At 44.6% G+C, this 27918-nt stretch overlaps 3 protein-coding genes across 4 annotated transcripts in view; 2 read left to right on the top strand and 1 right to left on the bottom strand.

The window, feature by feature from the left end:
* The window catches only part of IL37 (interleukin 37), a 169593-nt gene that overhangs the window by 71793 nt on the left and 69882 nt on the right, over window positions 1-27918 (bottom strand). The gene's annotated exons all lie outside the window — the stretch shown is intronic.
* On the top strand, window positions 1054-6257 carry LOC100052414 (interleukin 1 beta). The gene is given in 7 exon segments (NM_001317261.3): window positions 1054-1122; window positions 1552-1610; window positions 2139-2190; window positions 2448-2652; window positions 3204-3365; window positions 4637-4767; window positions 5450-6257. Coding segments are annotated over 6 exon segments (807 nt in total). The 5' UTR covers window positions 1054-1122; window positions 1552-1566; the 3' UTR covers window positions 5663-6257.
* On the top strand, window positions 21832-27050 carry LOC100034237 (interleukin 1, beta). Its single transcript, NM_001082526.2, has 7 exons — window positions 21832-21900; window positions 22330-22388; window positions 22919-22970; window positions 23228-23432; window positions 23984-24145; window positions 25415-25545; window positions 26242-27050. The coding sequence occupies exons 2-7, from the start codon at window positions 22345-22347 to the stop codon at window positions 26452-26454; spliced, it is 807 nt and encodes a 268-aa protein (NP_001075995.2). The 5' UTR covers window positions 21832-21900; window positions 22330-22344; the 3' UTR covers window positions 26455-27050.

The raw sequence follows: 27918 nt of genomic DNA, 5'->3' as shown, positions 1-27918 counted from the left end.
AACAGAAAAAAAATAAGGCAATAATTCCAAGTGTGTTTGTATTTGATTTCATAAATTTTGGAAGATACATAAGAAGTTTGAAAAGCAGCTATGACAAGGCTGGAAGCAAGACATTTCTCTAGATACTTTCTATATGGTTTGATTTTTGAATCATGTGAATATATTACCTACTCAGAAATAAAGATGATAACAATTTTTTAGAAGACTTTTGTCCAGAAAATAATCAGTATATGACTCATTTGGGAAAAGAACTGTTGAAATGTGCCAGTCCTCAGCAGCTCACTCCTAACACCCTCTCCTCCTCCTTCCTCACAGCTCTCCAAGCTAGACCACAGGATACAGACCGAGGCCCGACAACCTGGCAGAGCCTTCTCTCCCACCTCTGTCTGCTTCGTAACTGCAGTGCAAAGGATGGGACGGCTGTTAGGAGCAGGCAGCCAAGTGGCGCCCATTCCGCAATATGTAAGCAGGTGGGAGGAGGCAGGGAGCTGGTGTGCAGCAGAAATCAGAGGTGCCCCTGGGAGCCCCAGCAATGATACTGTGTCCTTTCCTCAGTTGAGTGATACAATTCCACCCACTCGTCTCAGGTCCAAAAGAGACGATATGCCAGAAGGAATGACAAATTGTGAAGGCACCTCACCTTGCGAGGAAGCCAGATTCCAAATCACCTATGTGAGGGTAGGTTGGTACAGCCATTTTGGAAGGAAAATTGGCAGTGACTAATTTATGTTTAACATGCTATGACTCAGCAATTCCACTATTTCATATCTTCCCCAAAGAAACAAGTTCAAGGATGTTTACAATAGAATTGTTTATAAGAAGTTTAACAATAAACAGGAAACAGATGTAATCAGTAAAATGCTTTTAAGCATATCTGCATATTACATTAGTATAAAATTTCATGGGGGAAATGAATGCAAATCAGTTCTAGGAGAAAAAGGACTGTTGTAAATTTTCTGGGAGTTGTGAAATCAGTTAACCAAAGGGGAAATTTCTCAGCTCTGCACTTCTGCTTTTGAAGACCATAAAACAGTGAGGGAGAAATTGGTAGTCAGACACTTCTTCGAGGCACGACAGGCCACTCCAGGATTCTGTTCTCTCCAGCCAGTCTTCAGTGCTCAGGTACAACTTTAACTCTTCCTTATGACTAGGTTCTAGGGGAGTCTCTCTGTCTTTCTCCCTCCGTCTCTTTCTCTCCTTCCCTCCCTTCCTCTATATCTCTTCCAAAAATGCCCGGTATACCATTATGCTATGACTTGTGAAATAGCCTGGGAATGAACACTGCCTATCTAGCAGCTGACACCTGAGAGATTGGTGTCAAAGTCTCTGCCCCAGATCTCCTAACAAATACACTCCTGATTTGGGTTTAGTTTGGCAAATGTTTTCCTCTGGACCCAAAGGAAGGCTCTTTCATGCATTCACTCATTCATTCAAACATTATTTCTTTGTATGCCTACTATGTTCTACTTGCTGAGGGAAACTCACATATGAAGGAAGCCCTCATGGGGACTGGCATGGCAAGTGGTCACTCAATTTCTCCTCTTTACACAGGTTTCTGAGGCAGCCATGGCAGCAGTACCCGACACCAGTGACATGATGACTTACTGCAGGTAAGTGGGGAGACTGAGACTAGTAATGTGAGCTGGGTTCACCTTTTAACAGTGGGCTGTAATCTGTGCTTGGAGACCAGATTTGTCCCCAAACTCTCCTTACAGTGGCAAGGAGGGTTCCAAGTTGACCTGGGGTGAAGACTGATTTCTTACTGCAAATCCAGCCTTGAAACCCATAGGCATCCAGAGGTTGTTTCTGCAGGGCCTTCCTGCAGATGGCAAACAGGAAGAAAAGATTCCAAGTGGCCACTACAGGGCACCTCTTGGCAAAGTGTGGCTTGAGTGCAAGGGAAAGCTCAGATTTCAACTGGGCTGGAAGTTAGGTCTCAGGATCCAAAAGGAGCACCTGGGGTACCTGCCCTGCCTCCTACCCTGTTCCGTGTATATCACTATGGAATTTGCCAACTTCAGCAGCTTTAAGGGGCATGCTGTTTGCAGACTCCTATCAACAGTGAGAACTCTTTGCAGGGAAGGAAAAATAAACTTGTCTAGGAGACGTAACTGAGCAATCTCTCTTTTTTGATACAGCGGCAATGAGAATGACCTGTTCTTTGAGGAGGATGGCCCAAAACAGATGAAGGTGAGACCATGGACTTAGTTCCCAACTCTCAGAGGGGCTGTGACACGGGCATCAGAAAGCCCACATTCCGGTTTGGGGTCTGCCTCTAACTTGCGACATGCTTGGGGTAAGCCTCTTAACTTCTCTGGGCTTCAGAGAGGAGCATTTGTTGTTAGCACCTCGGTTACCTCAAATGCCACTTCCACCTCTCTAATGTCAAAACAGGAGTTCTCGGGCCTGACCAGCTTGACACACTCACTCCCTTGGTCTCTCCACAGGGCAGCTTCCAAGACCTGGACCTCAGCTCCATGGGCGATGGGGGCATCCAGTTGCAAATCTCCCACCACCTCTACAACAAGACTTTCAAACATGCCATGTCAATCATTGTGGCTGTGGAGAAGCTGAAGAAGATACCCGTTCCCTGCTCACAGGCCTTCCAGGATGATGACTTGAGGAGCCTCTTTTCTGTCATCTTTGAAGAAGGTACTTAATGAGAGCTGAGGGCAGACAGGAGATCTTCAGGCATTTCCTTCTCACTGTCCAAAACTCAATAGTCAACTAAATTCCCCCAAAGCTGAAGCCCTTTAAAAGTAGAAGGCCCAGCGATGAGAGGAAAACAGAGAAGCCTAGAAGCCAAAATAATCATCCCTTGAGTTGAAACTATTCTTAAAGTAAGACCTTGATAACTACTCACATTTGCAAATCTCTCCATCATTCTCAGAGTGCTTTCACTTACATTATTTCCTGCAAGTCTCACTGTGTCCCTGTTGGGCCAGTGTTATTGCCTTCGCCATTCTACATAAGGAGCTCTATTGACGGTCCACAGCAAGCAATCGAGCTGAAGCTTGAATCCACATCTTAAGGTGCCAGGTCCAGTGTTCTTACCCACCTCAACTTCCTCCCCACCAATGTTATAATCGAACTTTGGCTGCCATGCTCAGATGTCGTCCAAGCAACCAAATTCTGCTGCCTCATATCATCAGGCGTGTCCTTCTGATTTTCTCTCTAACCAATATATGTATTCCACATTTCAGAACCCATCATCTGTGACAACTGGGATGAAGGTTATGTATGTGATGCAGCCATGCATTCAGTGAACTGCAGACTCCGGGACATATACCATAAATCCCTGGTGCTGTCCGGTGCATGTGAGCTGCAGGCTGTCCACCTCAATGGAGAGAATACAAACCAACAAGGTAACTGGGGACAGCTTGATTCCTTTCTTGTTCTCCTGGCAGCTTGCTAATTATTCACATTTTTCAACAAAGTGGACCATTAGTACAAATTATCAACATAAGTGAGAAAACCTCCAATAAAGGACATATAAACTTGTGGTTTTGGTCCTAGTAATAACACCAGATTGATTCCTTTAGCACATTCATTTTTCAGCAAGAGATGTGACTCTGAGTCATTAGAACACTCAAGCATACCCAGGACCATTGTCCAGCCAAGTCACTTAATGAGAGTACAACGTCACTGCTTCCATTGGAAAGGGGTCGTTTGATGGACATGACCTAACTGCCAGTGGGTTCTTTTTTCCTGTTGTTGAAATTGAGACTAGCATGGCGAAGAGATAATATGTCCATCCTCATTCCCAATCCTGCCCCCTTACACCCTCACATCCTTCCTGCCTAATACCAGATGGTTTCTTGTAGGGAAATTTTACTGACAAGAAGGAACTTATATCTCTCTACTGTAATTGGCTATTGTTTCAAAACTGGGGAGCCCATGAGTTGAGGGTATCTGCCTGGTATCTTGTCACTGTGGCTGAACTCTGCATGCAAGACTGTGCCCAAGGGAACAGCAGAAAGGAGCAGCCTGTTCTCTTCCAAGGCTGCTGACCTTGGAGATAGGCATCATTGGGGGAAAGCTTCCTGCTCTCTGCCATGCTTGGACAATCCTGTTTCTCTAGAACTGGATTGTAGGCACGACCTCAGGGCCTCCAAGTGAGACCACTGTGACTAAGGAAGATTGAAATGAGCGTCTCTCTTTGGAGCACTTTTCCCAGCTAAGCCTCTCATTTCCCAAGATCTTCCCACTTGCAGCTCTATGTTCCTGAAATAGATTTGTGCCTGATTTCTTTCAGGAGCCCAGCTTGATCTCTTTTCTTGCCTTTCACACTGATCAAAGCATTCCGCTCATGCAGTGGGCACTTCACTGGCCATTGACAAGAAGGCTTCCTGTTTTCCTTCAGTTGTTAAAAATTAGACCTCTAATTCTTCATTGCCACTGTGATGAAGCTCTGAGAAACCCCTAGACATTTTGGGATGGAAACTTGAATCAACCAAGTGGCCGTGATATTGTCTGTGAGAAGCCAAGTTATCCTATCTGTTAGGCCATAGGAACCCGAGTGTGGGTTTCCACAGAGGATGCTAAATTGTAGGAGTCCTGGAGTTGGGGTCCAATGGTTGGGCCAACCCTGCACTGCTGTATGTCCCTGACCACAAGGCCCCTCTCCTTTCTCCAGTGGTGTTCTGCATGAGCTTTGTGCAAGGAGAAGAAGAGACTGACAAGATACCTGTGGCCTTGGGCCTCAAGGGAAAGAATCTGTACCTGTCTTGTGGGACGAAAGATGGGAAGCCCATCCTGCAGCTGGAGGTGAGTGAATACCAGGGGCTGCTGGCCCTTCTCAGGCTTCTCTGAAGCACCCCTAGCCATCCCTTACTTCCAAGACAACCACCTTCTCCCCTCATCATATCTGGGAGCAGATGTATTTGACAATTTTGCATAAATGTAAATAAATTTAATGTAAGTGCTAAATGCATGCAAATTTCACTCCAACTAAGGAAAATGAAATCATCCTACTGATGTTAGTATGTCCTACTATTGTTACCACCCCACTGATTACACAATGCTACAGTTGAAAGGATGGCTGTCATCAGTCATCATCTCCACTCCACGCCCAAAATCACCCACCTCCCTCAGCCCCCAGCATTCCCAGCAAAACCTTCAATTCCAAGTTCAAAGTCACTCTGGCCAGTGCCATAAGGAAAAGTCTCAAGAAACCACATAATTCTGGAAGCTTTTACTTAATTTTCACTTTTTAAAAAAATTCTGACTTATATTATACAACCTAGCATTTGATACTAAGTTTCAGAAAAGGATAAGAGATCCTTTAGTCATCACACAGAAAGTTATGGTCAGAAAGATAACTCAGGAGTCTAGCTCCTGTTCCTGCATGCTGCTCATCACTTTCCTTTCTAGCTGACTCAGAGAACACCTTTACCAGAGTGTCTTTGCCCCTTCCCTCATAAAACTTCTTATTTATGTTTTTCTGCAGACAGTAGACCCCAATACTTACCCAAAGAGGAAAATGGAAAAGCGATTTGTCTTCAACAAGATGGAAATCAAGGGCAACGTGGAATTTGAGTCTGCAATGTACCCCAACTGGTACATCAGCACCTCTCAAGCAGAAAAAAAGCCCGTCTTCCTAGGAAATACCAGAGGCGGCCAGGACATAACTGACTTCATCATGGAAATCACCTCTGCCTAAGAATACTACATCCAGAGAGTCCACATGTGATGAATACAGCTTAAGGGTGGCAGAAGGGAATAGAAGGGTTTGAACATGCTGCAGGCTGCACTTCACTGTTGTCTAATCAATGCCCAGCTGCCTTCCCTATATTAGTGCTAAGGAGAGCTCCTGCCCAGCAGGCGGGTGGAGCAGCCCCGTCTCCCAGAGCCAATCCTCAGACCCCCTCTGCTGAGCAGGGCCTCTCTCACCTCTGCTACTCACTCAAAGTCAGCCTGGTGGAAACTTCTGCACTTCAGTTCAAAGAAACCCTCTGTCGTTTGCACCCAGCTTCTGATGAGCAACTGCTTAATTATTTATTTATTTATTTATTGGTGGGTTAGTCTATTTAATTTAATTCAAGGTGGCCAGGAAGCAGCACTGTCTGTGAATGAGCCCAATCTTCAACATCTATGGAACCAGTTTAATTTGGACTAGTGTACCATGTTTATACCAAGTCCTTTTACCAAGCCTGAAAATATGTCAGCTCAGATTATTTAAATAGGAATATTTATGAGGAAAGAAGGATGATCACACTGTTTCAATAATTCTGAAATAAATTTTGCTGAAAATAAATTACTGTCCACGTGGTAATTGACTTTTCTGGGACCTGACAAAGAAAAAAAAGAGAATTGGGACCATCAGAGTTCTCCTTGAGGAGCTGGAAGCCCACTCCTCATGACAGAGTGCTACAAATTACCAAGGAAAATCACTGGCCAGAAAAGACAAGCCTCCCTACCGTTCCCCTTCAGTTCTGTTTTTCAACAAAAGGACATTTGATGCACAATGGTCATAAAACAGGACCAGATGAAGCATTATAAGGAGTAAGGGTGGGTGGTAACAGCTTCAATGATTTCTCTATTCAGTTATTCAACAAACACTTACTATACAAGTGCTATGTCCTAGAGGCTGGAAGTACAGAAACAAGAAAGGCAGGTAGGAGAGGCAGATGCATACAAGCAAAAATAAGGCAACATGACAAGTAGAGGTGAGATCAAGGATGAAAGGAACAGTCAGAAAGAATGACAAGATTTGCTGTGAGGGACGAGGGTCAAGAGGGCGACATATGAGTCAGGCCTCAAAGGATGAGCAGGAGTTTCCCACATAGAAAGAAAGGAAAGGGCATTCTCAGTGGAGGGCCCAGTACGAACAAAGGAATGGAGGTACGAGGAGGAAGGATGCAAGCAGTACACTTCCAGGATGGCAGAAGTCACCAGAAGAAAGGCAAAACACAAAAACAACCCAGGGAAAAAGTATTTGTAACTCCTATCTCAGACAATGGGATAATTGGCTTAATATATAGAGTTCCTTCAAAACACTAGAAAAACAAGAACAAAAATCCAACAAAGCAACAAGCAACAATCCAACAAAACAATATTTACACAGGCCAAGAAAGAAAAGGAAATGCGGTTAGGTCTTCCGAGAGTAAAAGATGCTCAATATGACTTATAATAAGAAAGTTGCATTAACAGCTCTTTGAGATACCAATGTTCGCCTATCACATTAGCAAAAATCAAGTTTAACGACACATCCTTTCAGGAAGACTGTGGGGAAATCTTCACTCTGACACGTTACAGGAGGGAGTATAAATCGGTACAACTCTTGTAAAGGAAAAATGGATAATAACTATGAAAATTACAAACGCACATCCCCTTTGGGGCAGGAAATTCACTTCTGGGGATTTGTCTACAGATGGACACGCGCTGCTGTGACATGGCACGTGAAATTATTCATTGCACATTACTTGTTGTAGCAAATGATTGGAAATAATTCATGTCTATCAACGGGAGATTGGCTAAACGAATTGTAGGACATCATACAATGGAATGCTATGCAGCTATAAATAAGAATGAGAAAGTATTCCACACCAATATGGAATGTGCTCCAAGACCGCCTAAAACTAAAAATGAACAAGAGGCAGAAAGTGTTTATAGTAGCTAACTTTTATGTAACAAGGGGCAGAAAAAAATAGGGCAACACTATCCAACGTGCTCATATTTGATATCACAAATTTTGGAAGCTACATAAGAAGTTTGAAAAGCAGCTATGACAAGGCTGGAAGCAAGACATTTCTCTAGATACTTTCTATATGGTTTGATTTTTGAATCATGTGAATACATTACCTACTCAGAAATAAAGATGATAACAATTTTTTAAAAGACTTTTGTCCAGAAAATAATCAGTATATGACTTATTTGGGAAAAGAACTGTTGAAATGTGCCAGTCCTCAGCAGCTCACTCCTAACACCCTCTCCTCCTCCTTCCTCACAGCTCTCCAAGCTAGACCACAGGATACAGACCGAGGCCCGACAACCTGGCAGAGCCTTCTCTCCCACCTCTGTCTGCTTCGTAACTGCAGTGCAAAGGATGGGACGGCTGTTAGGAGCAGGCAGCCAAGTGGCGCCCATTCCGCAATATGTAAGCAGGTGGGAGGAGGCAGGGAGCTGGTGTGCAGCAGAAATCAGAGGTGCCCCTGGGAGCCCCAGCAATGATACTGTGTCCTTTCCTCAGTTGAGTGATACAATTCCACCCACTCGTCTCAGGTCCAAAAGAGACGATATGCCAGAAGGAATGACAAATTGTGAAGGCACCTCACCTTGCGAGGAAGCCAGATTCCAAATCACCTATGTGAGAGTAGGTTGGTACAGCCATTTTGGAAGGAAAATTGGCAGTGACTAATTTATGTTTAACATGCTTATGACTCAGCAATTCCACTATTTCATATCTTCCCTAAAGAAACAAGTTCAAGGATGTTTACTTTAGAATTGTTTATAAAACATTTAACAAAATAAACTAGAAACAACCTAAATTTTCATCAGTAGGGAAAAGGTTAAATACCTCCTGGTAAGTCAAAAGTAAAAAAGTTACTGCTGAAATGAAAAGATATCCAGGCAAATCATCGACAGAAAAGCCAAGTTGCAGGACAGTTAAGAACTCAATCATGCCATTTACATAAAAGAAGAAACACTGAATATCCAACATGCATAACCACGTGCTTCTAAGAGTATGTGAGGCAGGGAGCCTTGGAAGGGGATTGACCAGCCTGAAAATAGTGGTTACTTGGGGTCAGGTGGGGTGGGGCGGGGGAGGAGGTCACCAAGAGAAACTTTAGCTTTGTTATAATGTTTGATTTTTTTATAAGAAGAACGTCTTCATGAATTACTTACGTAATTTTAAAACAATCTTCTGCGTCAAAGTGTTCAAAAGGCCTGGGTTTCAATTCCTGGATCTGAGCCAAGACTAAAATTGGCCCTCCAAGGGCTACCCTGTTCCTGGTCTGGGGCCAAGTTCTCTCCCTGATACCGGCTCTCCTTGTTTCGGAACCAGGTGTCCTTATCCTGGAAGAGAGAAGTGGCCGCTTCTAAACGGGAAGGGTCACATGATTTGAGTGGGGAGAGCCAGATCTCTCCCCTCGCTGCACCAAGCACGCGAAATACAACCAGAAGTAGGAAGTCCTTCCAATGAGCTAGGAAGTCAATTTGTCTGCACCTCCAGCAGGTAACACACCACATCACCACAACTCCTACCAGCTTTCAAGGAGATCCCGTGTACCTGGAGAGCAGAAGTTAAGTGCTTGTGAATTTGACTTGATGTCTCAGATTCTGTGACAGGCAGTCCGTGGGGTTAGGGTCTGGCTTATCCTACAAGCTTGGGCTGGAGTAAGCAAGTGTCTGGTGGGGGGAAGGTAAATGATGCAATGGTGTGTGGGAGCATATCTGGTCTGAAAGACAGGGTAGGGGGTGAGTGGCTGCTACGACGTCCTGGTCAGAGGTGGAAAGGGAAATCAGTGTGTTTTCTGCCCAGACCTTCTCCCCACCCCAATCCTCATCCCCCAGTACAGCTTGGCTGAACTACCCACAAACATTGGGTTCAACTGGAAGCCAGGGTGAGGATGCTCTAGAAAACCAGTGTGATGCCTGCCCAGGGGTGTGGGACCACAGTCGCAGCCTCCTCCCAGTACCTATCACATCTCACCCACATCCTGACTCCTAAATTGGCAGCTTGCAAGCAAGCTGAGTGATCAGATTTTCTCCCTTGGAAGGCCAGAAGCATTGCTTTTCTTATTTGTATAAGCATATTGTTTGCTTACACAAATAATCACGAAAATTCAAACCCCTCTCTGAAAGCAGGTCATGAAACCATGGAAATACAGCATGTGGACCCAGAAAGGCAGACTTGGGAGGGACAAGGAGGATGCCAGGGGCCTGGGCTGCTCTCTTAATTCAGGAGCCTCGCTGTCTCTGAGAACATTTCACCTTCTGGCAAACGGGGCAGCTGGAGATAGAGGGTCCAGGTGAGGCCTGTGCCTGGGCAAGTGGGGCCTCTGGGGACCAAGGTATGAGTGGTAACTGGTATCCAGCCATTCTCTTCCAGGTCCTGAGCTTCCCCACAGCCTCTTTGAAAGGGCCAATGCTTCTCTTTCTTTCCAACCCTCACCTCCAGCCCCTGTACCACTATCCCATCGGTCGTCAGGAACAAAAAATTTATGAAATCCTTCATCTGCCAGGGATCAGGAAGTGTGGACCAAGGGAGCCCCAGCCACCGCTTGAGCATCCTGACTTCCTGATGCTGCTAGTCAACATGAAGAAGCACCTGGCCAGAAGGGGACATGTATGGGGCCCGCCCGGTGGCACAGCAGTCAAGTGCGCACGTTCCGTTCCGGCGGCCCAGGGTTTGCCAGTTCGGATCCCAGGGGCGGACATGGCAACGCTTGGCAAAGCCATGCTGTGGTAGGCATCCCACATATAAAGTAGAGGAAGATGGGCACGGATGTTGGCTCAGGACCAGTCTTCCTCAGCAAAAAGAAGAGGATTGGCAGCAGTTAGCTCAGGGCTAATTGTCCTCAAAAAAAAGAAGGGGCTATGTAGTTTGCATTTGAAGGTTGGGTTTGGATGAGTCCTTGGAGCAGAGAGATTTGTGGAATCCAGAGACATACAGGAGCATCTACACACACTACGGTCTGGCCTTAAAATAAAATGTATCAGAAACATCTAGAAGAGGCATCAAGCACGGCAGCTGAGCCTCCGTGCCCTCCCAGCCTGGAGGGTGAGACCCTTGTCTCCAGTAGGGAATGTCCTCCTGATGCAACGTCAACCAACGTAAGCTTCACTGCCACAGCAGCAGGTCCAACTCCCTCCCCCAAAGGCCCTGCCAGGGCCCTAATCCTTGTAGGATGTTGGTTTTCCAACATTTTAACTTACAAACCATCTACAAGAATTTTGACAATCTGTGACCTCACCCCTCCACCAACCTACATTTTTCACCATAATTTTAAATAGCTAATTGCAAATGTTATCTCTGCAATCTTGTAAATTTGACATTTTAAAATAAAACTGTTACATCACTTTTGTAGATGTATCCAATGAAATCTCAATACCATAGTGACTTTTTCCTTGTCAACCACGTAAAGTTACCAACAATCTAAACAAATCTAAAAATTATGAACAAATTCTTCAACAGTCAGAAAATTTACAACATTCCTTTTTCTCCTAGAACTGACATTTCCATTCATTTCCCCCATGAAATTCTATGCTAATGTAATATACATTATGCTTAAAAGCATTTTGCTGATCATCCATCTTCACAGCAATGAAAATACATGTCGAATCAAAACAACTTATAATATTTTTGTGTAACTGTAGGATGCTGAATTTTTAAAATTCTTCTAGACTAAGTCATCATTACATTTATTGTACACAATTGTTAGTAGACAATTGATCAAAATAACAAATATATAAACATAATATCTTACAAATGTCGATTTTTATTGGCAAGATATCTTGATGAGATAGACCTTTTTTAAATTACCTCCTATATTTCTATGTTACCATAATTAGAATGAGGGCTCAATATCGGTCTATACTTATTTTGGTTTTTTAAGTGTAAGTGCTGGGAAAACTTGTACATATGAATAAGAAGTAGATGGGAATGAAAGGAATTTTATTATAGCAATGTCACTCAACTCTTTGAAATCCTTCTAAGTTACCCAAATCACAAGCTCATCTATCATCAAAAATTATGTTTATGATTTATTAAGCAACAACTTATTTGGTCCTCTTTCCGCTTTGTTGGAAGTAAAGAAATGGAAACTGCCAGAGCAGCAAGAGTCCTTAAAGTCCTTCCCTGGACACTGAGATATTCCCTTTGGTGTCCTGGGGGCTCTGATATCCCAGGCAATGTAACGTCCTAGATTAGGAATGTGTGCTGTTCTCCTCTTTTGTGGAGAATGGGAGAAAGGCATATGTACAGTGGGATGTGAAGGGCAGTCCAGCCTCCTTCCCACTACTTGTGTGGCTGCCGGTCCTGGAGCTGTGTGCACTAGACTGGGTGAATGCCCAGAGTGACCACAGCTGGTGTCAGGGTCTCAGGTGACTGCAGTGACAACACCTAATGGAGCTATGCTGCATGGTGAGGGGGGAGCCTTTTCCCTGAAGAGCAGGGTAGACCCATAGTCCATCACAAGCACGGCTGTGAAGCCTGGGCTCCCCAGTACACAAGCATCCTGCAACCACAGACATGGACAGACCCCTCGCTGCAGGCAAACAATATCAGCCACCTGGACTAACCAACGGTGAGCCACCCAGGCACTCAGGGCCCTCCCATTATTCCCGGGTGCACCCACAGAGTCACTCCCCCTCGTATCATGTCTTGATGCAGGGGCCCAACACCCGTTCCTTTATACCTCCCTCTGCACGGTACAAATCCTTCCAGATGCCCCGGTAAGACAGTCTTCCGGGGAGAGGGAACTTAAAGTTGGCTTCCTGGACAGGGGGACAGCCAATGGGGAGGATTCTGTAGGGGCAGAAAACTTTTCCCTTCTTCCCTTCTGGGTTCTTTGTCTGGTCTGATAATTAAATTAAATTGATATAAGACAGATTAACAGGAGAAAAACAAATTTACTATCGTGCATAAATTAAAACTATGAGACTCAAAGGCAGTCAGGCAACTGAGGCTTATATGCCATCCTGAGTTAAGGAATGGGATAGGGCCTGGGGCTTCAAAGGGCAGGAGGGCAATTCCCAGGAAGATAAGAAGAGCAGACGTTTGGTAGTAAGATGTTTGCCCTGCCATGCAGATAGTCCTTCAGATTAAAAAAGCCATCTCTGGCAATAGCTCTCTTTCTGGCACAGGCCCCTATCTAAATTCTTTTAGGAAGTGAATGGGGAGGTAAAAGCATTTCCTGAGTCAGCTGGGTCTTGATTGCCTTCAACTCAAAATAATCTATCTGCCAAAGCAGCACATTCTGGGATGGCATATTCTGCTCCCCTTCAACCCATTAACCACATACAGCAGGCCCAGGTTACAGTAGAGGTCACATTTGCCTCATGCCTAATTCCGAGGACACAAATGTACCCCCCTCAATGTGTCCCCAGTGACTCCTGAGAGTCCCCAAGACACTGCCTCAGCATCCTCCCTCTGGCCTCCACCTCAGGACTTCCACAGCTGTGTCTGCCACAGGTGACCTTCGTTCATTCACTCATTCCTTCACTCAAGTCAGTGGAACCATGCTGAGGACCAGCTACCTGCCGGGCACTGCTCTAGCATCTGGGGACACTCTGGTGAGTAAAGGCACCCAGGACCCTGCTCTCAGGGACCCTTCATGAGGTGGCTGCCATGCTGGCCATATAATGGTCCCTAACTGCTCCTGCCACATCAGTCCTGGACAGGGGATGTTGCCTTCTCCTAAATCTCTGAGACCACCTTCCCTCCTTCAGTGAGGCTTTTCTGAAGGCTTGAGGATCAGGGAAGGGAAGTAAAACTGCCAGCGGCAGTGTGGCTACTCCCAGGCCCATAGGCCAGGCCCTCCCTCCCTGCCTCACTTCTGGAGTCTCAGTGTGGCAGGAACCAGCGCACTGCCGATTCCCTGCACCCCACCTCCAGGGTGGGCCGCAGGCAGGTGCGAGGCTTAGAGTTCTGGCCCTAGTAGCTCTGAGGCCTAACACAGAAAGGAAGTTTCCCTACCCCACCACAGCCTTGCCCCTGCCCCAGGGTGCCCTCCCCGCAGGATGTCTGACACTACATATCTGTTCCTTTCAGGGTCTCAAGCCAGTGACAATGGCCACATGGGGATGCCAGCCCCCCAACCCCACCCCACCCCCACCCCAGGTTGCCAAGATCAGCCCAGTTCTTTGTCACGGTCCCTTGTCCAGAGTGAGGAGGCATTCAGCCCCACACCTATCCTGATGCTCTCAGGCCCTCAGCCCTGCTCTGCAGGGAACAAACCCTCCAACAAGAGCCTACAATTTCCCAAAAAGCAGCCCAGCATGCAGCCTAGAGCATTCTCAGTTCACAGAGATGGACCACTTTTCTCTGCCTCCTCTGGCCTGGCTCTGTCCCTCAGTGTGTGTGGAGGAAAGGACAGATAACCCCTCCGTGACAGGTGCTTTATACAACTGCCCCAGTACTTGCCAGATTCTGTCTTGAGTTGTGGGCAGTTGCAAAAACTCCTTGAGGACAGCTACTACTTCCTGTGCAGTTTGTTCCCCTTCCTCTGTGTACACAAACACACACACACACAGGCACACAGGCACACACACCCCTCAAATGGTGCCCGGTGTGATGAATGAACAAAGGGATGAATGAATGATGAAAGTCATTCCGAAAGATGCTTACCCTCACATGCCATAACCTCTGACTTTATCTTTTTGGAACTCCTACATTCTCAGAGGAATTTGGAAAGCCCTCAAGAAACACTTCAAAATTGCCATATGGATGAAACGACAATGGCCCTCCAGAAATTTACCTCCCAGGTATTTCTGGTGAAAACAAGACAGGAGAACAACACCTCTTCCTGATTAGAGTCAGCTCCCTTCACCTCCCTGTCCCAGAAAACTTCATAAAAGGCTCAGAATCCCCCAGACAAGTAGCTATCTGTTCCCCACACACTCTTCGCATCCAAGCCAGACCTGCAAGGTGCCCACTGTGCCTTCGTGGCAAGAACTGCACCCTCCAAGAGGACAACACCCCAACCAGGCCCAAACCACCACCCCACTCTAGAAGTCCTTGGGGCCTACCTGCTGCCTCCCTCTCAACAAGGCTGTTGACTGAGGAGTTCGTTCTGAGCTGGACATTGTGCTTCTGGTGAGTCTCTGCTTTTAATCCAAAGATACTCTTTCCTAAGGAAACATTTTCCTGTCAGAGGAAGCTAGCTCAAGATGGAAGCCTGAGAGTGGTGGCATGATCGCTCCTGGCCTTCACTCATTTCGTCAGCCAACACTCATGGAGCACCGTCATGTGTCAGGCAGGGAGATGAGAGCTATAATCCCAGCCCTGCAACAGGTACATTAACAGTAAGGGAGACAAGCAAACCAAGCACAATGAGGGAGTTTGCAGAGGGTTAGAGGCACACCACACAGGGGAGGGGCACCGACAACCCAGCTTGGGAAAGGGCTCGTCATGGAGGCGATGAAGCCTGAGCTGAGTCCCGAGGACTAGGAGTTGGCCAAACTACAAAGAGGAGATGGTGGTCCAGGCAGAAAGAACAGGTTGTGCAAAAGCACAGAGGCTGGAATGGATCTCACATCCAAGGGACTGCACATAGGTTAGAGGGCTGAAGTGTGGGAGAGGAGAGGAGGGCAGAGGATTCCATGGTGGGCCTTGCTTGCCTTGCTTTGTGGGGTTTAGACTCATCCACAAAGGGCATGGGGAGCCAATGATGGGATTTGAGCAAGGGCTTGATGTCACCAGATTTGCTCTGTGGAGAGATATCTGGCACTGACGAGTGGGGAATGGATGCACAGAGTTTCCATAGCAGCAACGAACCACTAGGAAATGATTTAAATGACCTAGGTGACAGAAGGAAGAAGGGCTTGTACTACAATGAAGTGTGGGGATAGAGAGAAATCTACAGATACCAGGTATTCAGGAAGTGCTCAAAAGAAGCCTGTTCAGAGAACTGATAGTGGGTGATGAATAGATGGATGGGTGAGTCCTTGGGTGGCAGTGACTAGGATATATTCTGGTCGAATGGCTTATCCTGTGAGAGAGGCAGTGGGGCAGGGGGAGTGGAGGGCTTGCCGTCTTGCTTTAACTACTTTTGTATTATTTGAAACTTTGAAAGTTAGCGTGTATATTAACAAAAAGCATGAGAAGGATAGTTTTTAAATCACTACTACTTCTAACATGTAACTTTCCTACTTGCACACATCGTCTGTTAACTTTGATAGATCATTTCTGGAACTATCACATCAAAAATCACTCTGGTGAAAACATGTTTTGAAAAATGGGTCCTGAGAGGCAGCCTCATAGCTTCATATTTAGATGTTGGATGATTTTCCAAATCTTTCATGTTAGGGAGAAAAAAGGAATCTCTAGTCAGTAGTTGTTGAATTCTGAACTATCTATCCATTTTATTGACGTTTCGGCAGAATTTTTATAAAACTTTTACACAATCAGACTTCTTCATTCCACATTGCTCAGTATTTAGGGAAGATCTACCACCTAGATCTGGGTCCTATACTTGACCCATGTAGCCAACAAATCCTGAGTGGCCCTACTGAGAACTTCCTCTCCCAGAAGATAGAAAACTCAGTTCCAGCCAACAAGGAGGAAGTGATTGAAGAAGTGAAATTAACCAAGTCCTGGGAGGAAATGACCCAATCTCTTCAATTATGTAATAACCAATGGGTAGGAGACAGAAACAAGAGACAGTTTAGGAGAGAAGTATTTTATGATAGATTTTAGGAGAGAATTATTTTTTAGCATCATAAAAAAGCATATGATTCCATGGATAGAAATCTAAGTGGATTTTTTTTGACAGTGCTATAACAAAGTCTTAAGGAAAAAAGGAAAGGACATAGGAAATCAAGCGACAGAGCTGCCAGTAGCAGGTGAGAAAGTGAAGAAGAATAAGGAAGAAATTCAGAAAAGGGAGAAAGAGAACTAAAAACCCGGTTTGGAAAGTCCCAATGCTACCTTGAGAGAAAGAGAAAGAAGCGAATTCCTACAACATGTCCCAACCAATTGGGAAAAGGAGAGAGGACAAGGGAACAGAGTTTATCCTAATCCTAAAAGGACAATGTGGAAACACTTCAGGGCAGAGTACCAGAGATATGTGAATCTCCCAAGCCAATGTCTTTCAGAATATATTCAGATCATTGAGAGAGGGATCAGCAGATAGGCACTGTGGACAGTACGAGATGGGGACAATAAATGTTTGCAACAATTAAAAGTGACAAAAAAAGGATCTGGTTTGGGTTCCACTAACCCATCTCTGAGTCATAGTTCCAGCATTTACTAGTTGTCTGGTCTTAGATAGATTACTTCTGTCAGCCCTAGTTTCCTCATAGGTGAAACGGGTCAACAGTATTTACCTTAAAGTTTACGTTTATTGTGAAGACTGAATAAGACAATGAGGAAAAGGTGCCTAGCCCTTAGGAGGTGCTCAATAAAGGACAACTTTTTTTTAAGTATTGTTTCTAAATTTGTATCCAAGAAAAATGGCGTAATACAATGGTATAAGACATCAGCCTGTATCCCACACCCTGCAGAAAAAATCCAGTTAAACCCATCCATTTATGTATTATCTGTGGCTGCTTTCTCACAACTATGGCAGAGTTCAATAGCTGCAACAGAGACCATATGGCCCACAAAGCCTAAAACATTTACAGTCTGGCACTTTATAGATAATGTTTCCAGACCCCTGGTGTAAGAGGTCCCTGGGCTCTGTGTTTGCAGCTGACTCTCTTATACCCATTGTGTGTGAGAAAAAGATCTAGAATAGGAAGGCCCTGGCATCAACCGCACCCACCCAGGAGCTTCTGCTATTGTATTCAAAGAAAGGAAAAGTTTTCATCGGTCTCTCAGAGGTGAAATAGTGACTCAGTCGACAGGCAGAAGCCATTGGAGACCATGTACCTGACTAGACCCAGCCACCTGCTCATATATCTAAGCCCTCTTTGTTCTAGACCAAGGGCAGAATGGAACATCCCTAGAGTCTGCCTGTCTCCTCTCTGAGTACCTGGGTCCAAGAAGGGGGGCAGCCCCGTTGGAGATGCTGCTGCAAGAGGAAGAGCTGAGGTCTCAAAATTAAATGTCGGACTGCCCAATCCCAAATAATCCCCAAAGCAGAAAGAAAAGGAGGGGACATCAATGGAGACAGGTGTGGCTACACAGGACATTGTTTATACTTTCATATACCAGAAAGACCCATGGGAATGATGGAAGGAAAACAACAGACTCTTAAGAACAATGTTAGGAAGTCAATGCCCAGGATCAGATGGAACTTGGAGAAAATGGTGGGAACGGTCATGGCTTAGTTCTGTGCAAAAGAGTGAAAAAGGAAGGAACAGCCCATGGCAGAGAGCAGACATTACTACATTTAAACATGATAATACAAGAACTGACTCGTGATTATTTTGCTTGTCTTCTTGTTCAAAATTATTGAAGACCATTTGGGCGAGGCCAACCTTGATAAGAGAGGCTAGAAGTCCAACATCAAACATAAGATGGTACCAAGGTACTTGGTGCTCTGAATAAATGCCAGTCTCCTGTCTTGGAGGAATGACTTGCCAGGGTAGAGGGCAACTTGCAGCTGAGTAGGGCTTGAGTGACTCAAGAACTGAAGAATTCCCCAAAAGCTGGAGCTCCCCACGACATCCTGGCATTGCCAACTCCCCACTTCTGCTTGTTTCATTTCCCTTGGTCTGCATCGCCATCTACATCCTCGTCACTCTTCCAGGCCCTCCCATAGTGCAACTATTTCTGTAGTGAGATGTTTTCTGCTCACTGAGGACCGGAAGGAAGTGCTGTGGCTTGAGTGGTCTCCTTGAAAAGACAGGGTTTGATACATGCATTGTGCAACCTGCCTGCTTGACACAATAAGAGGTTTCACTTCCTGAGATGGACAGGATGCTGCCAGGTTTTGGGTCCCGGCTACAGTGCTGGGATGAGACATGGCAGAACTGTAGAGACTACTACGTCAAGGGGCATTGCCCCATGGCTCCAAAATTTCCCTTGAGCAGAAAGAATGGAAGCTCATGCACCCTGGATACTAGAAGATGGAGAAGTAGATTCAAGATTCCTGACCTCTATCTCAAATCCCAGAAACAGAATGGATTAACTAAGAAATGACACTCAGGTCCCTTGCATACCACCCTTTCTGTCCTTGGCTTTCACCCTCCTTCATTCAGCTTCTAATCACATCCACAGACTGAAGTCATCTCTGTGTTTTCTGTCAGGAGAGCCCACAGAGCTACCAGACCAGGTCTTGCTGACCCTAGCATAAAAACTCTGAGGAAGGTAGTAGTTCCTTCAATGAGGTTTGGGGATCAGTGGTTAATTTGCAGAGTGGATCCTGTGGAGTCAAAACAGTGGAGTCCGCCAGCTTCCCTAGACAGGTCCTCTGGGGTTTCTGCAGAACAAGATATCCAATTTTATGAGGGCTCAGAGTTGAGAACTGACTATTGCTTACCAAACTCATAAGAAACTGATTCATTGAACAGGATGGAACTTTTAGATTCCCTGTGGAACATATAACTTACCAAAGATGGAGTTCTTGTGTTTGCCTTCCTGATTCAAGGTACTGGGAGCCAAATTAAGAAGCAGGAGGCTGCTTGGTGAGCAAGCCCACTGGGCTATCCTTGCCCCACAGTAGAGTCTATTTCCCTCCTGCCTGTAAAAGGCAGGGACTCTCTCCCATGGACAATGCAGAGCAAGCACAGTACCTGCCACGTAGTAGGCATATGCTTAATTGTCAAAATCCTACAAATAATTTTGCTGCCTGAATTCACACGCTAGGCACTGTGCTAGACCCAGCTCTACAAGAGTTCACGGCCTGCTAAGGGAACCAGATAAGTGAGCAAGGTTTCAATTTGGTGCCATAAGTGCTATAATATAGATATGCCAAAGAGGGAAAACTGGATATTCACGAGCAAAATGAGGAAATTGGACCCCTATCTTGCACCACTCACAAAAATTAACTCAAAATAGATTAAAGACTTAAATGTAAAACCTGCAAGTGTAAAGCTCCCAGAAGAAAACATAGGGGGAAAGCTCCTTGACAGTGGTCTTGGCAATGATTTTTTGGATATGACACCAATAGTGCAAGCAAAAAAGGCAAAAATAAAACAAGCGGGATTAAATCACACTAAATAGCTTTTGCACAGCAAAAGAAACCATCAACAAAATGAAAAGGCAACTTTTCAAATGGGAGAAAATATTTGCAAACCATATTTCAGATAAGGGATTAATATCCAAAATATATAAGGAATTCATACAACTCAACAGCAAAATAACAAGTATTTGGATTAAAAATGGGTAAAGGTCTTAAATAGATATTTCTCCAGAGAAAACATGCAAATGGCCAACAGATATATGAATACCCAACATCACTAATCATCAGAGAAATACAAATCCAAACCACAAAGAGATAATACCTCACACCTGTCAGAATGTCTATTACCAAAAAGACAAGAGATAACAAGTGTTGGCAAGGATGTGGAGAAAAGGGTGCATTTTGTGCATTGTTGGTGGGATATCTAAATTGAGGTAGCTACAATGCAAAACAGCATGGAGGTTACTCAAAAAGTTAAAGATAGAACTACCATATGCTCCAACATTTCCACTTTTAGGTACATATCCAAAGGAAATGAAACCACTATCTCAAAGAGATATCTACTCTCCCACATTCATTGCAGCATTATTCACAATAGCCAAGACATGGAAACTACCTAAGTGTCCATCAGTGAATGAATGGATAAAGAAAATGTGATATATATATATATAGGAACATTATTCAGCCATAAGAAAAGGAAATCTTACCATTTGTGACAACATGGATGGACCTCAGGGGCATTACGCTAAGTGAAATGTCAGACAAAGAAAGACAAATGCTGTATGATCTCACCTATGTGTGGAATCTTAAAATAATAAAAATAAAAAGCCAAACTCATAGAAACAGAGAAAAGAATAATGATTTCCAAGGGCTGGGAAAGGGGGAGGACAGGATGATGTTGGTCAAAGGGTACAAATTTCCAGTTATAAGATGAAGTTCTGGGAATCTAGAGTACCTGGTGTACATGAGTGTACTCCACGTGCACATTGTTAGCTATACTGTATCATATACTTGAAAATTGCTAAGAGGGTAGATCTTAAATCTTCTTGCCACAAAAAAATATATATATAATTATGTGAGGTGACGCATGTGTTAACTAACATTATTGTGGCAATCTTTTTGCAATATATATGTATATCAAATAACCATGTTGTACACCGTAAACTTACACAATGTTATCTGTGAATTATATCTCAATAAAGCTGGGGGAAAAAACAATATCTAACAACTCTTGGAGTTATCAAGGGATATAATCTCAGCTGGATAGTCTTATAAAAACAATATTTCACTTTTCAGAGTTAACAAAAAATTCTTTCAGGCAGAAAACATCTCTGCATTTTAAAACAGGATTGTGATGATGAAAGCTTGACTTATTCACAATGTTTTCAAATATGTTCTCAATCCAGACTTGTTTCACTGTTCATCAAACATTGGTATGAATTCCATGCATGATTGGCTAGGGTACCAGCACCTGGGCTGAAAGGGTTGCATGAGCTTATCTCAAACATTCCCCAAGCCCCGTCAGGAGCCTGCACAACCATCTTTTCTCTGCCCCATCCTAGGGAGGTCAAGTGTCTCCCCAGAGGCTGCTGTGATTGACCAAGAGCTGTCAAGGTAGAGAACAGTGCTACCAACCCAGACTGGGAGGGTTACTTTGCTTCATTATGCCCATTAATCCATCTCAAAGTGGGAAGGCTCCTAAACTTAATTAAGTACAAGGAGTGAGGGAGGGAGTGTGTTTGTGTGTGTGTATCTGTGTGTCCTCCACGTTGTCCCAAAGATCCTAAATGAAAACATTCTTCTAACGTAGGAAAATCTCATATTTTAAAATTGACATTATCTGCATAATCGTTGTCAGAAAAACAATGTTTATTTGCATGATGACACATTTGCAAAAATGTGTCATAGTTTGCTACCACTTGCCCTTCCATGAACTGGAGACTTATTTCAGTTTACCCTCTACCAGAAGTTACCATCAATCCTTTTTTTTTTTTTTTTTTTAACATGGTTGTGAAATCAGTTAACCAAAGGGGAAATTTCTCAGCTCTGCACTTCTGCTTTTGAAGACCATAAAACAGTGAGGGAGAAATTGGTAGTCAGACACTTCTTCGAGGCACGACAGGCCACTCCAGGATTCTGTTCTCTCCAGCCAGTCTTCAGTGCTCAGGTACAACTTTAACTCTTCCTTATGACTAGGTTCTAGGGGAGTCTCTCTGTCTTTCTCCCTCCGTCTCTTTCTCTCCTTCCCTCCCTTCCTCTATATCTCTTCCAAAAATGCCCGGTATACCATTATGCTATGACTTGTGAAATAGCCTGGGAATGAACACTGCCTATCTAGCAGCTGACACCTGAGAGATTGGTGTCAAAGTCTCTGCCCCAGATCTCCTAACAAATACACTCCTGATTTGGGTTTAGTTTGGCAAATGTTTTCCTCTGGACCCAAAGGAAGGCTCTTTCATGCATTCACTCATTCATTCAAACATTATTTCTTTGTATGCCTACTATGTTCTACTTGCTGAGGGAAACTCACATATGAAGGAAGCCCTCATGGGGACTGGCATGGCAAGTGGTCACTCAATTTCTCCTCTTTACACAGGTTTCTGAGGCAGCCATGGCAGCAGTACCCGACACCAGTGACATGATGACTTACTGCAGGTAAGTGGGGAGACTGAGACTAGTAATGTGAGCTGGGTTCACCTTTTAACAGTGGGCTGTAATCTGTGCTTGGAGACCAGATTTGTCCCCCAACCTCTCCTTATAGTGGTGACGAGGGTTCCAAGTTGACCTGGGGTGAAGACTGATTTCTCACTGCAAATCCAGCCTTGAAACCCATAGGCCATCCAGAGGTTGTTTCTGCAGGGCCTTCCTGCAGATGGCAAACAGGAAGAAAAGATTCCAAGTGGCCACTACAGGGCACCTCTTGGCAAAGTGTGGCTTGACTGCAAGGGAAAGCTTAGATTTCAACTGGGCCGGAAGTTAGGTCTCAGGATCCAAAAGGAGCACCCGGGGTTCCTGCCCTGCCTCCTACCCTGTTCCGTGTATATCACTATGGAATTTGCCAACTTCAGCAGCTTTAAGGGGCATGCTGTTTGCAGACTCCTATCAACAGTGAACACTCTTTGCAGGGAAGGAAAAATAAACTTGTCTAGGAGATGTAACTGAGCAATCTCTCTTTTTTGATACAGCGGCAATGAGAATGACCTGTTCTTTGAGGAGGATGGCCCAAAACAGATGAAGGTGAGACCATGGGCTTAGCTCCCAACTCTCAGAGGGGCTGTGACACGGGCATCAGAAAGCCCATGTTCTGGTTTTGGGTCTGCCTCTAACTTGCGACATGCTTGGGGTAAGCCTCTTAACTTCTCTGGGCTTCAGAGAGGAGCATTTGTTGTTAGCACCTCGGTTACCTCAAATGCCACTTCCACCTCTCTAATGTCAAAACAGGAGTTCTCGGGCCTGACCAGCTTGACACACTCACTCCCTTGGTCTCTCCACAGGGCAGCTTCCAAGACCTGGACCTCAGCTCCATGGGCGATGGGGGCATCCAGCTTCAATTCTCCCACCAACTTTACAACAAGACTTTCAAGCATGTCGTGTCAATCATTGTGGCTATGGAGAAGCTGAAGAAGATACCCGTTCCCTGCTCACAGGCCTTCCAGGATGATGACTTGAGGAGCCTCTTTTCTGTCATCTTTGAAGAAGGTACTTAATGAGAGCTGAGGGCAGACAGGAGATCTTCAGGCATTTCCTTCTTACTCTCCAAAACTCAATAGTCAACTAAATTCCCCCAAAGCTGAAGCCCTTTAAAAGTAGAAGGCCAAGTGATGAGAGGAAAGCAGAGAAGCCTAGAAGCCAAATTAATCATCCCTTGAGTTGAAACCATTCTTAAAGTAAGACCTTGATAACTACTCACATTTGCAAATCTCTCCATCATTCTCAGAGTGCTTTCACTTACATTATTTCCTGCAAGTCTCACTGTGTCCCTGTTGGGCCAGTGTTATTGCCATCGCCATTCTACATAAGGAGCTCTATTGATGGTAGACAGCAGGCAATCGAGCTGAAGCTTGAATCCACATCTTAAGGTGCCAGGTCCAGTGTTCTTACCCACCTCAACTTCCTTCCCACCAATGTTATAATCGAACCTTGGCTGCCATGCTCAGATGTTGTCCAAGCAACCAAATTCTGCTGCCTCATATCATCAGGCCTGTCCTTCTGATTTTCACTCTAAACAATATATGTATTCCACATTTCAGAACCCATCATCTGTGACAACTGGGATGATGATTATGTGTGTGATGCAGCTGTGCATTCAGTGAACTGCAGACTCCGGGACATATACCATAAATCCCTGGTGCTGTCCGGTGCATGTGAGCTGCAGGCTGTCCACCTCAATGGAGAGAATACAAACCAACAAGGTAACTGGGGACAGCTTGATTCCTTACTTGTTCGCCTGGCAGCTTGCTAATTCTCGAGATTTTTCAACAAAGTAGAACGTTAAGACAAATTATCAACACAAGTGAGAAAACATACAATAAAGAACATGTAAACTTGTGGGTTTGGTCCTAGCAATAACACCAGATTGATTGCCTTAGCACATTCATTTTTCAGCAAGAGATGTGACTCTGAGACATTGGACTGCTCAAGTATACCCAGGATCATTGTCCAGCCAAGTCATTTAATGATAGTCCAATGTCACTGCTTTGACTGGAAAGGGGTCATTTGATGGAAATGACTTAACTGCCAGTGGGTTCTTTTTTTCCTGTTGTTGAAGTGGAAACCAGCATGGTGTAGAGATATTAGTCCATCCTCAGTCTCAACTCTGCCCCCTTATGCCCTGACATCCTCCCTGCCTAAAACCAGATGGTTCCCTAAAGAGAAATTTTACTGACAAAGAACTTATATCTCTCTACCGTAATTGGCTATTGTTTCAAAACTGGGGAGCCCATGAGTTGAGGGTATCTGCCTGGTACCTTGTCACTGTGGCTGAACTCTGCATGCAAGACTGTGCCCAAGGGAACAGTGAAAAGGAGCAGCCTGTTCTCTTCCAAGGCTGCTGACTTTAGAGACAGGTATCGCTGGGGGTAAACCTTCTGCTCTCAGCCAGGCCAGGACAATCCTGTTTCTCTAGAACCGAGTTGTAGGCATGACCTTGGGGCCTCCAAGTGAGACCGCAGTGACTAAGGAAGGTTGAAATGAGCGTCTCTCTTTGGAGCCTCTCTTCCCAGCTAAGACTCTCATTTCCCAAGATCTTCCCACTTGCAGCTCTATGTTCCTGAAATAGATTTGTGCCTGATTTCTTTCAGGAGCCCAGCTTGATCTCTTTTCTTGCCTTTCACATTGATCAAAGCATTCCGCTCATGCAGTGGGCACTTCACTGGCCATTGACAAGAAGGCTTCCTGTTTTCCTTCAGTTGTTAAAAATTAGACCTCTAATTCTTCATTGCCACTGTGATGAAGCTCTGAGAAACCCCTAGACATTTTGGGATGGAAACTTGAATCAACCAAGTGGCCGTGATATTGTCTGTGAGAAGCCAAGTTATCCTATCTGTTAGGCCATAGGAACCCGAGTGTGGGTTTCCACAGAGGATGCTAAATTGTAGGAGTCCTGGGTTTGGAGTCCAATTGTTTGGCCAACCCTGCACTCTTATGTGTCCCTGACCACAAGGCTCCTCTCCTTTCTCCAGTGGTGTTCTGCATGAGCTTTGTGCAAGGAGAAGAAGAGACTGACAAGATACCTGTGGCCTTGGGCCTCAAGGAAAAGAACCTGTACCTGTCTTGTGGGATGAAAGATGGGAAGCCCACCCTACAGCTGGAGGTGAGTGAATACCAGGGGCTGTAGGCCCTTCTCAGGCTTCTCTGAAGCACCCCTAGCCATCACTTACTTCCAAGACAACCACCTTCTCCCCTCAACATATCTGGGAGGAGACGTATTTGACAATTTTGCATAAATGTAAATAAATTTAATGTAAGTGTTAAATGCATGCAAATTTCACTCCTACTACAGAAAATTAATTCATTTTATTGATGTTATTGTGTCCTACGATTGTTACCATCCAAATGATTATACAATATTAAGGTTGGAAGGATTATATATTGTCAGTGTTGCTCCATTTGATAGATAACACTTTGGGAAAATAATCAATTCAAGGGACCTCAGCCCCCAGCATTCTCAGCAAAACCTTCAATTGCAAGTTCAAAGACACTCTGGCCAGGGCCATAAGGAAAAGTCCCTGGAAAGTAGATAATCCTAGAAGCTTTAACATAATTTACGCTTTTTAAAAAAAATCTCTGCTAAGTTATGCTCCTTAGCATTTGATACTAACTTTCAGGAAATATAAGAGATCCTTTAGTCATCACACAGAAAGTTATGGTCAGAAAGATAACTCAGGAGTCTAGCTCCTGTTCCTGCATGCTGCTCATCACTTTCCTTTCTAGCTGACTCAGAGAACACCTTTACCAGAGTGTCTTTGCCCCTTCCCTCATAAAACTTCTTATTTATGTTTTTCTGCAGACAGTAGACCCCAATACTTACCCAAAGAGGAAAATGGAAAAGCGATTTGTCTTCAACAAGATGGAAATCAAGGGCAACGTGGAATTTGAGTCTGCAATGTACCCCAACTGGTACATCAGCACCTCTCAAGCAGAAAAAAAGCCTGTCTTCCTAGGAAATACCAGAGGCGGCCGGGACATAACTGACTTCATCATGGAAATCACCTCTGCCTAAGAATACTACATCCAGAGAGTCCACATGTGATGAATACAGCTTAAGGGTGGCAGAGGGGAATAGAAGGGTTTGAACATGCTGCAGGCTGCACTTCACTGTTGTCTAATCAATGCCCAGCTGCCTTCCCTATATTAGTGCTAAGGAGAGCTCCTGCCCAGCAGGCGGGTGGAGCAGCCCCGTCTCCCAGAGCCAATCCTCAGACCCCCTCTGCTGAGCAGGGCCTCTCTCACCTCTGCTACTCACTCAAAGTCAGCCTGGTGGAAACTTCTGCACTTCAGTTCAAAGAAACCCTCTGTCGTTTGCACCCAGCTTCTGATGAGCAACTGCTTAATTATTTATTTATTTATTTATTGGTGGGTTAGTCTATTTAATTTAATTCAAGGTGGCCAGGAAGCAGCACTGTCTGTGAATGAGCCCAATCTTCAACATCTATGGAACCAGTTTAATTTGGACTAGTGTACCATGTTTATACCAAGTCCTTTTACCAAGCCTGAAAATATGTCAGCTCAGATTATTTAAATAGGAATATTTATGAGGAAAGAAGCATGATCACACTGTTTCAATGATTCTGAAATAAATTTTGCGGAAAAAAAAAATTGCTCTCCATGTGGTAATTGACTTTTCTGGGACCTGACAAAGAAACGAAAAGAGAATTGGGACCATGAGAGCTCTCCTTGGGGAGCTGGAAGCCCACTCCTCATGACTGAGCACTACAAAGTACCAAGGAAAATCACTGGCCAGAAAAGACAAGCCTCCCTACCCCTCCCCTTCAGTTCTGTTTTTCAAGAAAAGGGTATTTGATGCACAATGGTCATAAAATAGGACCAGGTGACACATTACAAGGAGTAAGGGTGGGTGGTAACAGCTTCAATGATTTCTCTATTCAGTTATTCAACAAACACTTACTATACAAGTGCTATGTCCTAGAGGCTGGAAGTACAGAAACAAGAAAGGCAGGTAGGAGAGGCAGATGCATACAAGCAAAAATAAGGCAACATGACAAGTAGAGGTGAGATCAAGGATGAAAGGAACAGTCAGAAAGAATGACAAGATTTGCTGTGAGGGACGAGGGTCAAGAGGGCGACATATGAGTCAGGCCTCAAAGGATGAGCAGGAGTTTCCCACATAGAAAGAAAGGAAAGGGCATTCTCAGTGGAGGGCCCAGTACAAACAAAGGAATGGAGGTACGAGGAGGAAGGATGCAAGCAGTACACTTCCAGGATGGCAGAAGTCACCAGAAGAAAGGCAAAACACAAAAACAACCCAGGGAAAAAGTATTTGTAACTCCTATCTCAGACAATGGGATAATTGGCTTAATATATAGAGTTCCTTCAAAACACTAGAAAAACAAGAACAAAAATCCAACAAAGCAACAAGCAAAAATCCAACAAAACAATATTTACACAGGCCAAGAAAGAAAAGGAAATGCGGTTAGGTCTTCCGAGAGTAAAAGATGCTCAATAT

Source organism: Equus caballus, chromosome 15 (genome assembly GCF_041296265.1).
Source record: "Equus caballus isolate H_3958 breed thoroughbred chromosome 15, TB-T2T, whole genome shotgun sequence".
In the NCBI taxonomy this organism is placed as follows: Eukaryota; Metazoa; Chordata; class Mammalia; order Perissodactyla; family Equidae; genus Equus; species Equus caballus.
This window is presented reverse-complemented; position numbering and strand designations above follow the sequence as displayed.

Coding starts and splice junctions, on each gene's coding strand:
- LOC100034237 (NM_001082526.2), top strand. CDS start 22,345: ATGGCAGCAGTACCCGACACCAGTGACATGATGACTTACTGCAG. Junction 22,971..23,227: donor ATGGCCCAAAACAGATGAAG/GTGAGACCATGG, acceptor GTCTCTCCACAG/GGCAGCTTCCAAGACCTGGA. Junction 24,146..25,414: donor AGAGAATACAAACCAACAAG/GTAACTGGGGAC, acceptor TCCTTTCTCCAG/TGGTGTTCTGCATGAGCTTT.